This window comes from Drosophila willistoni, chromosome 3R (genome assembly GCF_018902025.1).
Source record: "Drosophila willistoni isolate 14030-0811.24 chromosome 3R, UCI_dwil_1.1, whole genome shotgun sequence".
NCBI lineage: Eukaryota > Metazoa > Arthropoda > Insecta > Diptera > Drosophilidae > Drosophila > Drosophila willistoni.
Window position 1 is genome coordinate 32,577,744 of NC_061086.1, and position 12,064 is coordinate 32,589,807.

The 12,064-nt window shown below is 40.9% G+C and overlaps 1 protein-coding gene across 1 annotated transcript in view; it reads right to left on the reverse strand.

Moving 5' to 3' along the window:
* Positions 1–5,099: 5,099 nt before the first annotated feature.
* LOC6649629 (protein timeless homolog) overlaps positions 5,100–12,064 on the reverse strand; it is a 66,863-nt gene continuing 59,898 nt past the window's right edge. Inside the window, exons 12-18 of the mRNA XM_023179634.2 lie at positions 10,409–10,501; positions 10,235–10,283; positions 9,346–9,487; positions 7,515–7,720; positions 7,112–7,200; positions 6,758–6,961; positions 5,100–6,692 (exon numbers count right to left, since the gene is read on the reverse strand). Coding sequence (XP_023035402.1) covers positions 5,167–6,692; positions 6,758–6,961; positions 7,112–7,200; positions 7,515–7,720; positions 9,346–9,487; positions 10,235–10,283; positions 10,409–10,501 — 2,309 coding nt within the window. The 3' untranslated portion in view covers positions 5,100–5,166. The remainder of the gene's footprint in view (positions 6,693–6,757; positions 6,962–7,111; positions 7,201–7,514; positions 7,721–9,345; positions 9,488–10,234; positions 10,284–10,408; positions 10,502–12,064) is intronic.

The following is a 12,064-nucleotide window of genomic DNA, read 5'->3' on the forward strand; positions in this document are numbered from 1 at the left end:
TGGCTTTGGCAATTGATAGAAGAACCAAATAAAAACAAATCTAAATGGGTATGTGGGTATCTATATAAAAATTCGTGTTTCACTGTTGTATTTGTTGTTGGCATAAAATCACTCTTGTTGCTAGTTAGCCAGCTCACGCATTTTGCAAATTTACCACAAAGCGACCGAGCCCAACGAAAGTCTGCGGCAGATTATAAAAGTAAACCAAGCTATGGGCCACACGTAGCTTGGGGATATAAAACGTAAACTCACGCAAACACATACAAACACACACACACACATCTACATACATACATACATATATATGTGTATTTACAATAAAAACGCCAAAAACGGCGGACACGTAGAATCCCAAAGCTGAGACTCACACGCACCAAATAAACGAAAAGTACAAACAAACACACTCAAAGACACACACACACACACAGACACACATACATACAACACATTAAAAATGGCAAACAAAATGGCAAACATATTTTTTGTTCTCCCACAAAGGTGAATAAAAAATAAACGCTGCATACTTTTGTGCGTTTGCCAAATATCACATTTGTTTAGTGCTTAATGTTTTTAGCTACCTGCGATTTGCATGCCAAGCAGGTGCTACATAATTTATCAGAGCAAAACGCAGCAGCCAGCAGAGAGAAAACCAAGCTGATTTATGTACTAAGAAAAATGCTCAAAAATGCTGAAATTGTTTTCAACATTTAAATGCCAACTCTCTCTCTCTCTCTATCTCTCTCTCTTCCTTTCTGATACCCAGTGCTGACACCTGCGTCGCCATTTTGTCTGTGCAAATAGTGGACGAAGAGATTTTCAGTGCTGCAATTGCGATTGCCATCAATTTAATCAACAAGGATCCAATGGCAGCATCAACGGTAAAATGGCAAATAAAAAGCCATCGTTGATGCCATAATTTTGGTTTATAGTCGGGAATCTGTTAATGCGATGACGACTCTCAGCCTCTCAGTCTCCGTTTGCCCAATAGCGCTCATAAATAAAAATCACTGAGGCTTGAATTTTGCATAATTTTTTTTGTGCCTTTTGCTGCTCCCCTTTACTATTTATTTTGTTGTTTTTGTTTGGCTTGTTTGCCTGGGTAAAAAGCTTGTGCAAATTTTTGCCTCGCATAACTGGCAAACGGTGGTTAAGCAGGGACGGCAGGAGGCTAACAAGAGGTATGCCAATGTCCGCTTGCCATTGCGGCTCTGGCATTATGGTGTGGCAATTTGTAACATGCCTGCATCCATATGAACATATACATATGTGACTCATGTATGTATTTATTGCACATGAAATGCATTGCACAATGCAACGTTAATTTGCCAACAGATTCTCCTCTTTTAGCATTCACCTGGCACTCCTCCTGGGGGTAAACGCCCTCCAGGCCATGCATCTGTGAATGCAATGAAACATTTTGCCATTAGCCTTGTTGTGGGGGGTAATTAAAGTGGTGTGAAATTAAGAACAGTCACCGGAAACTCATTCCCATTTATGTACATGCGGTTATCAAATATTTGAAGTATCAATTTATAAATTTGTTACAATTTTTTATCACATACCAAATATTTATTAAAGAGAAATTTACAAATAATACCCATGGAAAGATATTCAAACGGAATTCTGTAAAACTTTTTTATGCCACACACACGCACACACACACAAAAGACAAAAAAGTTTTCCTGCACAGCATGACGCAAATCATCCCAAATTGTCGTCCTCACCTCTCGCCCAAATTCCCCCCCCATCACACATATAGTTGAAAGCAATGAAATTGGCACATTCAACATCTAACCGCATTTCGCCTATAATAAATCCACACAAAAGAAACTTTTTGGCAAGCGAAAATTTATGCTTTGACTTGCTTAACTCTGAACGGCATCTTAGCGATTTGTTCGGGCTTATAATTCATGTTTTTAATTGGCAAAAACCACAGAGAAAGAGGCAGTGGCGCGTCTTACTTATTTATGATGCGTTAAATGTAAAATATTTGGCGCAAAATCAAAAGCAGCACCAGTCTGCCGGCCGGAATTTCAGACAATTCTAAATCATATGGCAATTTATGTTTGTGTGCTCTGCCCCTGCCCCGTTTTCTTAACACCCACAAAGCAGAGAAACAACAACAACAAAAAAAAAAAGAAATGGCACGCAAACAACACATGAACGCAAACAAGTTAGGACAAGAATATAAGGCTGCAAAGTTGGCAGCCATTAGGCTAATTATTAGCTCTCATCCGGACAAAGGACGAAACAAAATGCTAAGCCAAACAGTGTGAGAGGGAGAGTGAGTGAACTATCCTGGCTTTAGATGCACAATTGGCAACTGAAAGGATAAGCCCCATACGGCTCCACACTATGCTGATGTCAGCTGGAATCTTTCCCCATATGAAGGGAGCACTAAACGGGTCCAAGACACAGCATAAACTACAATAACAATTAGTCGGCTTATGGTGGACCCGAACCCAGAGCCTAAGTCAGTTTAACCCTCATCAGGCGTTATAGCATCACAAAAGTTACAGTGTCTAAGCTGCAGGGAAACACAAGAGTGCCTAAAGTTCATATGAGTTTACACAAAGTACCCAGGAAATCGTCCTTTTTTGTGTCCTCTCAGGTTTACAAACATATGCTTTAAAGAATTATCCACCTATACACTTAATGGATGAATATTATTAAGAAGTCATTTCTTTAGATCGATTTTACGACAATTTTTCGTCATCAGTAGCTTATGAATTTGATTACCAGGCGATGAATCAAAAGCAGCTCAATCCACAAAGAGCACTTTGTTAAGTGCGCCTGAAAGTGTATTTAAGCCTCAACATTTCAAAGATAAGTTTCATTCTTTTTTTTTTTTCTTTCGTTTTTTGCTTGCCAGCTTTTGTTATGATTTCCCAAATGCCAAGACAGGGACAACCAAGTTGTTGAGCACTAAGAGAACCACCGAGCACCAAGCTGCCTTTGTCATCAGTCGCACTCAAAAAATTGTCAACTGGCAGTGAGTAAAGTTTTCTTGCCCAAGTGTTTTTCTTCTGTCAACCAAGTTGTTTCGCCTTTCGCTTCTGCCTTCGCCTTCTGGCCCCAAACATGTCAAAGGCGCTTTTTGTCTTTACCCAGAAATCTGCTTCAATCTAAGCTAAGATGAACGGCATATAAAAAGTTTTGTTGTATAAACATTGTGTGATTGTTAGAAAAACATGTGCCAGAGGCTCACAGATATGGATAGAGAAAAAGAGATGAAGAAAGTGTGTGAGAGAGAGAGAATTAGAGAGACAAACTCATCAAACAACACCATCATCTGCATATGCCACGTCTCTGTCAGCATTCGTGCTTATTCTCATTCCCATTCACATACTCGTTATGATGAAAAGTCGCAATTTCTGTTTTTTTTTTCCTCTTCTCTCTACTCTTTGTTCTCCTGTTCATCCTTAGTCATTGTGTGTGTGTGTGCCAGCGTTTGTGTCACAATAAAGTCGCTTTTATAGTCCCGAGATTAGGTTAATCCCTTCGCTATCCGCACGGCCTTTGTTCTAATGACGTAGCGAGTTGAGGAGCGTGTGAAAAGCCTCGGTAATAACTCTTTCTTTCACTGACATTTGCTGTTTGTTGCCTCTAATGAAAGCAGTTACAGTTTATTGTGCGCACGAAGGCTCACACATACATACATACGCACACACTCTCACATCCACACCCACACCCACACATATTTCTGCATATTTGTCTTGCTGTTGTGTTTAATGAACTTGCCACCAAAAAAAAAAAAAGTAAAGGAAAAAAATAAACAGGAAAATGAAGAAAAAATGTTAACTTGAAGCCTTGATAATCACACAAAGAGACAGCAGGCCCCATGCCAGAGTTTACCATAATTTACGATGTATTAAGTGATTTTAAACATTAACTTGATGTTGCCGCTGTGCTTCTGTTGCTGTTGCTGCTGATACTTCTTGTTTTGCAACCGCTTCAGCACACACTCACACACAAAAAAGGTGTGGCATACTTTTGAGGGCTCGTGCAGTTGACATGTGCCAAGAAGGTTGATTAAATTAATGAAATAAATTATGAGCTGCTGCTCATCTTGTCGCACTCGGTCCGTTTAAATTGAGTGCGTGCGCCATCTTGAAATTAATAAGGTGACAGCGACTCAGTCGCTCGCTCAGTCAGTTGAAATGGAGACGAGAAGGTAGCTTACTTGCTCGCATGCCATTTTTTATACTCTCACACTGAAAGTTTGTCACAGAATTCAAAGAAAACTCAATCACAAGACTTTGAGAAAAACATGGAATAATTCATCAAAGAAAGCCGCCTAATTTAGTTCTGATCCTCCGTACATATATATAAACTAACGAGGTAATGAAAGAGTATACAATTTTCGTCAACAATCTGTTTGCTTTTTAAATTTCACTGAAAGATTAATAAAGTACCTTATTTACACTCTGTATTTAAACTCTGATTTATATTTATACTCAAGCAATGCTGTACCTAAAATCTATGCTTCTTCATTTCCTTAATATTCACCATTGACATTACGTATACGCCGTGTCTGATTGCCGGCGGAAACGGAACTTTTACAGACCTGTTTTTTTGGTCTTTTAAATTAATTTACCCCCAAATGGAAATTACAGAGCATTGTTTGCAAAATTTGAAGCAACTAAAGTGACAGAAAAATTGCTTTGTTTGATCATAAATTGGAAACCAATAAAAGATGAAACTTGAAACAGAGTCAACAGTAACACAAATGCAATTTATTACCCTCAGTTAGCAAGAATTGCAAAGCCCATGCCCTCAAGCGAAATAGGAATGCAGTGCAACCATCTTACATTCGGAATACCAACGAGAACACAAACTGTGGAACAAAGGCACCTGAAAGCCCCAAAATTAGCAGTCATACCTTTGCCATTGTTGTCAATGTGTGGTACTGCTGCATGACAATGAGGCCAGCATAATTTGTTTCCAGCAAGTCAATGCTCACACGCATATGAAATGAATATGAAAGACGAGACGATGGTTACCATTGCCATTGGACTAAGTGGTTTTTGTTGCCTCGGTTACCTTAATTTAGGTCCAGTTTTAAATTTTTCTTTGGTGTAAGCATGATCCGACCTAAATATTGAGACAAAATTTCCATTTATTTAATTAGTAATTTGTATAAAATCAAATGTTACAAGACAGCCATTAAAAATCATTATCATCATCATCATCATCGATGACGGCCACACGACGCCGTTTAGGCGGCTCACCATTGGCGGCATTTACCTTGGCTGGCTTTTTGCGAGCCAAAAAGTTTGCATCCTCGCTGCTGTCCTCTTTGTCATCTGTCTGGTCGTTGTCACTGCGTGGGCGTTTGTTTGCCTTGTCAACGGGGCTGGGCTGGGCGCCACCAGCAGCATCATCATCACCATCATCGTTGTCGCTATCCGAGTCAATTACATTAACGCGACGTGTGCGCTGCAAGGACTTGGCTGAGGACTTGATGGTGTTGTTCTCCTTGTTATGTTCCTGTTGCTCTTCTTCCTCTTCGAGTTCTAGAAGTCGTGCACGGTAGTCCTCCGAGTTAAAGTTAAATGCATCATCCTGCTCTGGCTCCTCCTCCGCTTCCTCCTCCTCCTTCTGATTTTGAATGGTTGCCTTTGTTGACTCATTTAGAACCATATCGGTCAGCTTCATTTTAGTGGCGCGTTTGGCTTTCAATTGTTCAAATAAATCATCCGTGTTGGGTTTTGTTGGCTGGTTCTTCTTCTTGTCTGTATCATTCTCATTCTCATCCTCATCCTCACTGGACACATCGGGCTGTCTTTTGCGTGCCAATTTGCGGGCAATTTCATCGACTTCCTGCTCATCCTCCGGTGAAATTGATTTCTTGGCTTTGTTCTTGCGCTGTCGCTTAGGCTTGCCGACGCCTTTGGGTGGAGCTCGTTGCTCTATTTCATCGTCGCTTTTGCTAAACATCAGACTATCCAATTTACGTTGCTGTTGAGCTGCAATATTGTCAGCCTCGGCCTGCTGCCGTTGTCTGCTCCGCTTATCCAGATAGTCCTCTTCTTCTCCCTCCTCCACCTCCTCCTCTTCGACATCATCGTGTGTCTCCGTTTCCGTTATTTCTATCTCCTCGCCAGCCAGAATTTGTGCTCTCAACTTCAGATCAGCTGCATTTAAATAGGTGGGGATACGCCAATAGTTCTCCATGCCCACAATGGGCGGCTGCATGCCAAGAGCAACAAGGACCTTCTGAAAATTGCCATCATCCATGGCCTCTTTTTGAGCCTCAAGCAGGGGCAGCAACGGCACTCCATCATCATCCTCGGCAGGCTCATCTGTGTCCTCGCTAACATCGTCCAGACATTCTTTCAGCCATTCAATTGCCGTCTGATACTTCTCCTCATCTACCTGGCCGATTAGAGCTCTAACTGTGCCCGCATCCAGCGGTGTACGTATCACCTTACGTGACTTTGGCTTGGCTTTGACGGGTTTTCTGCTTCCAGCATTTGAAAACATTGGCTCCTCCATGTCCTCGTTGTCATCGTCGCTTTCGCTTTCGTTATTTGCCTGCTGCTTTTGTTTCTTTGATTTAGCCTTGCCTCGCCCCTTTGCAGGCATAATCTCCGATTTGTCTGCTATCAAATGGAGCTGAAGCATTCGCTTGATAATCTCCTGTTTAGTGCGACGATCTTCAAACTCATGGATCAGTCGCTGAAGGCAATCTGGTGGCAGGACAAAACATAATATAGAATTCTCTCTCTCTCTCTCTCTCTCTTACGACACTTACCCTCCTGCGTGCGATGCTGCTCATATAAGCTGGTTAGCTCTTCATCCTCTTCCGGTTGCCAAAGATTTTTGCCAGCCATGGTGGCTTTTGTTGACCGTTTCGTGGGACCCTTAAATTGCAGGCCCAAATCTTTAAGCTTCTTCAGGACACCTCGTCGCGTGCGTGTCTTGTCGACCAAGTTGTCCAGAATCCAATCAATCACATCTGAAAGAGCAGACACAATTGAATTGCAGTGGCCGTTGCCGCCGTTCGGATTGCTTTCATTCATTTACTGTAAATCGAGTTTTAATTCACATTCGCAGCATTCGCAGAAAAAGGCGACGACTGCGAAACTGCGGAATTGGTTATATTTACCCTTATCTGTTTCAGGATTTCGTTGATTCTCTTCGAACAGAAAACGCAGTTCTGTTTCCTGTGCCTCGGTCCACGTGCCCTTGGTGCCGCTGCCAAATGATACAGAATATGCCGATTATTTGATACTCTCTCTCTTATTCCCTCTTTTGGAAATGTAAATTTAATCTTATTGATTGATTGTGAAATCAAATCCAATTGTTAAAATAATGTGTCTATCAAAACTTTTGTCTATTTAACCCTTTCACACAATCTTTTTGGCTGCTGGTCATCATTTATCATGCGGCAACTAAACGACAGACACAGACAGAACGAATGATGAAGCCAACATCATTCAGTCAATCATGCAACCATTGTCCTGATGGGGCGTCTCTTCTCTCTATCTATCTATCTCTCTCATACTTACGCTTCATAGGCATCACAATAGCCTGTCTCTAGCTCATTTGCCTCCCTGATGCTTTTGTAAAATAATAACTCTGCATAGATTTTGGGATTAGTCGGTGCCACCTCGACAAATTTGCGCACAACATAGATGGCCAGACGTCGTAGCTCTTCCTGATGGGCGTCACGTTCCACGCTGAAGACTTGTTGAAAGATGCGAAACAGCTTTGCCTGTGGATGGATAGAAAGGGAGAGAGTGAGATAGAAAGGGGAAGAGTGGCAAGAGTGAGATATAGTGATAGTCTGAGGCAGAGGCAGAGACAGAGGCAGAGAGAAATTCAAATGAAAAGTTTCTGAAAAGACAGCCACAACAGCAGCCTTCGAGCACAAAGTCGAGTGGCTTGGGTGTCCACTGATGGTCGTCCTGCTCCCATTCTGCTCCTGTGGTTACCGCTTGCGGTTAGACCTCTTGCCTGGCCCTAAGCAAGATATCATTTGCAGTGGCAAAAACTTTATAAATGCTTCCTCCGACCCCCCAACCACATTTTTCTTCAGTGTTCTCTCTCCGCACATCTCTTTGAATGTATGCATAGTTGTCGTCTACGGTCGTCGTCGTCGTCGACGTTCGTATTTGGAATTTAATTTATCCTATGATTGCGCAGACCCATTAGTGGTTTTGACTTTGCATATGATGCTACTTTTGTTTTGCTTGTGGCCACCCAACCAGACAGACAGACTGAGACTGAGTGAGTGGAGCATCACTGGAGTAGGCAGCAGATTCAACTTCTTTTGATGGCTAACCCCCAGCTCAGTCAGCATCACATGCAACTACTGCAGTGGCCGTTCTCGTCATTGTCAGACATTGAGCTGGCTTAGATCAAGCTCAGATGATATGGTAAGCTAGGGCTGTCTGGCGCCCATTATTTTGGGGTTATTCTAATAATGCCATACAAAATCTGATTTCTTAAAGCAATAAAAAAGAGGCAAACAAACGAGTCTTTAAAAAGCGAAATCCATGGATGTTGCCTGGCTGTCGCTTTTGCTGCTGTTCCTGCTGCTGAATGTGATTTATGAACTTGGGCCAAAAAGAAAAGTTTAATTGCCAACCGTGAAAAACAGCATAAGCAGTAGCAGTCGAAAAGAAAATTTAACCAGAAAGGGAAAGAGAAAGAGAGAGAGAGTGCAAAAAAGAACTACAGTCAAAAACGTCGACTCGTTTATACCCTCTTTAATAACAGAATGTTAAAGCATCAAAAAGTTGTACTACAACATTTTTGTTTCAACAGCATTTACATATTCAATCTTTATGGTAAAATATTCATAATGCGTTGATTTTCAAGTTGAGCCAAGTAGACCTTTGGCAGGGCATTAGATGAATAAGCAAAGACCCAAAAACTGATTCAACGCAGCGCGTAAAAAGGCTTAGAAAGTTCAAATTCCAGCTGACAACACACAGTGAGTAGGAGGGAGAGAGAGAGAGAGAGAGGGACAGAGGGAGCAACCCTGTAGAGAGCAAAATGCTGGTTTCTAGAGTATATATATATCGTTTGTGGCTTTGTGCAAATAGAAAAAAGGTTTCGCTTAATTTGTACAAATTACCATAAAAATGAAATGAAAGCAGCAGCAACGACAGTCAAAGAGAAAACCCACCAAAAAAAAAAAAAAGGAGAACGGACAAATAAAAGAAACGAAAGCATGGCGGACAGACTAAGCCACAGCATTTGTTTTTGCATTTGACTTTGATTTATGTGCCAGGTCGGTGGCAAAGAGAATTAAAAACATTGCAAATGGTCAGCCAAGAGTGAAATCATTAAAAGGCTAACGAGTTATAAGGCGTGGGGCCACAATACACTCACCTGATAGAGCATCCCTGGGCACGAGCATCCATAGGCAATGCGATGCAATATAGTTACGGCAGCCTTCAGAGCCTTTGTGGGTATTTGTGTCCAATCGGTTAGAACCACTGTGCAGGCACGCACAATTTTCGGATGCAACAATCTATGGGGGAGAGAAAGAGAGAGAGAAAGCATGTGACAGAAAACAGAAAGCAAAACTCCAATTAAATAATGCTAAATTTAACTAATTATGATTTAAGAGTTTATCCTGCCCTCGTTTTCCCTCGCTCCCACACTCTGTCAACCACAAAATCCTCGACACTCGACAAAACTTTTCAAAAACATTTAGAGGCAACAAAAGCAGCAGCAACAACAACAATTGCAAAAAGCAGCGCAATTAAAATACAACAAGCACACCAACTTGACGCCATTTTATTATTAAACATAATTGTTGTAGCAGCGACTGTTGCTGCTGCTGCTGCTTCTGCTGCTGCTTTTGATCCTGGTGGGTTGTTGCTGCTTCTAAGCTGCTTCCGGCATCTGTACTTATGGACGTCGTCTAGCTTTCGAGTTTTGCGGCCATAAAACTTTTGGCACAAGTAATTTCTGACGCTAATCCTTAATTAGTAGCCACAAGGCAACGAACGCTCAAGTTCAGTTTCGTTTGCCTTTCAATTAAAAATACAATTAGAATTTTCAACACGGCCATCATGACGTCTAAAAAACAACGATAGAACGAAAACGACAGACCGACCAAATGACAGACCACAAGAACTTTTCAAATAAAAGCAATAAAATCTAAGCACTGTCCTTTTTTTTCTGGTTTTCTCCATCTCATCCTGCTGATATTCTACCATCTCATTCTGTAATTCATTATATAGAGAGCCGTCTATATCATTGGCTAATTTACCTGCGAGCGAAATCATCAAATTTGAACGTTTTCTCGGTCATTCCATTATCTGTGTCAAACGAGAGAAGAAGGTAGGGGAAACGGGGAAGACATGCAAATGCCATTAGTTGTCAAATATTTTTGGGCAAAATCATTTTCATATTTCCAGATTCACAGATTCATTTCATTACTCACCCTGCGTTTCGCCAAATTCCTCATTTTCCATCTCATCATCATCATCACCATCCTCGTTCTCCGCCTCGTTGTCCTCTTGCTCTTGTGTCTCAACTGTAATAAAAGAGAGAAAATATTTGTTCAAATAGGCACTATCTGAAAGTGGATGCCACAAACTGATTTGGCTATAAATATTAAGTGAATTTCGGCTATAAATAAAATCAAAAAACTTTACAAAGAAGATTAGACTAAACACTTGAAATTTTTTTGAGAACCAAAGTCAAGTCGCACCCTTTCAAATTGCGAAATTTTATAGTCCTAGACTACAAAACCATAAAATTTAGACTTGTATGGCCACTGTCACTGTAAATGATACATAAGCTTACTGATGAGAGATATTTGTTATCAAGTATAACGCAGTGTATTACTAAAAAATGGTATATGATAGTGAATTCAGTTCACTCATATTTGAGTGGGCAGAAACTCTTAATTCCTTAAAATCATATATATATATATAGGAATAGAAGATGAAACAATTATATAGTCAACTATCGATTAAGCCCAAACTTTGCTATTTACTTAGCTATAAGTAACTTGAAATTCCAAATCATTTTATTTTATTTTCATATTTAGAATATTCTTTGGGCAATATCAACCATTTTGAATAATTTATAATTATATACACACACATATGTATGTATATATTTTCTTCATTTATTGGTAGAAACAACAGAAATTAATTCAGTTCTAATTCATTTGGTAAGACATTCATAGAGCTCATACAAGCAAGTGGTCTTTTGTAGTGGTCACAAATGGCCATTAACAATAATTATGACTGTATGGAAGTGCACTTAAGCTGCTGCCCCCAGACAATGCACACACACACTCACACACACACACAAAGCACCGTCACATGTATGAATCAAATGCATGCAAAGCTAGTGGAACGAGCACTTGAATGAAATGAAGTAGCGACAGTTCTCCAAATGGAATGCAATATGCATGCCAACTGACACAACCAGCCAGAAAGGTGACTAAAAGGATTCGTTTGTAGCCATTGCCACTTCTACTGTGATGCACCTGCTGCAGGCAGAACATAGTCCCACAAAAACAAAAAAAAATGAAAGCAAAACAAAAAGAAAATGTCAACCTGGCCGGAACAGAGAACCAGAAAATCAGTGGGAACCAGAGCTTCAAACTGGCTGAAACAACTCCATTTTGCAGGTGACCTTACCTTGCACAAAGCCCAGTGGAATGTGCATCGCTTTATTAACGTCTTGAATTAAGGGAGGGGGCGGAGGCTGGTAGTTTGCAGGGTGGGAGTCTTCAGAATCCTTTGTCCTCATTCTTGTTCATGCCATGGCTGGTTGTGACGCTATTCGGCTCCATCATTAAAATACAATTTTCTGTGTCAGGTTCAAGCTGTATGCCCAAAAACACCAAGCTCAGAGGATATGGAGGACACGAAGGACACGAAAAACATGCAACATGAACAGGACTGCAGCGATATTAGTGCATGTCTTTTTTGGGCAAGCCTTTGTAGATGCATTTGTTAGCCCGACACCCGACAGAACCCGGTTCTGTATGACCATTAAACATGAACCTCGTTACGACACGGCTGAAGTGCTTTCACACAAAAGGCTGAACTAGAGTTGGGTATGCTCGAATAAAAGGTAG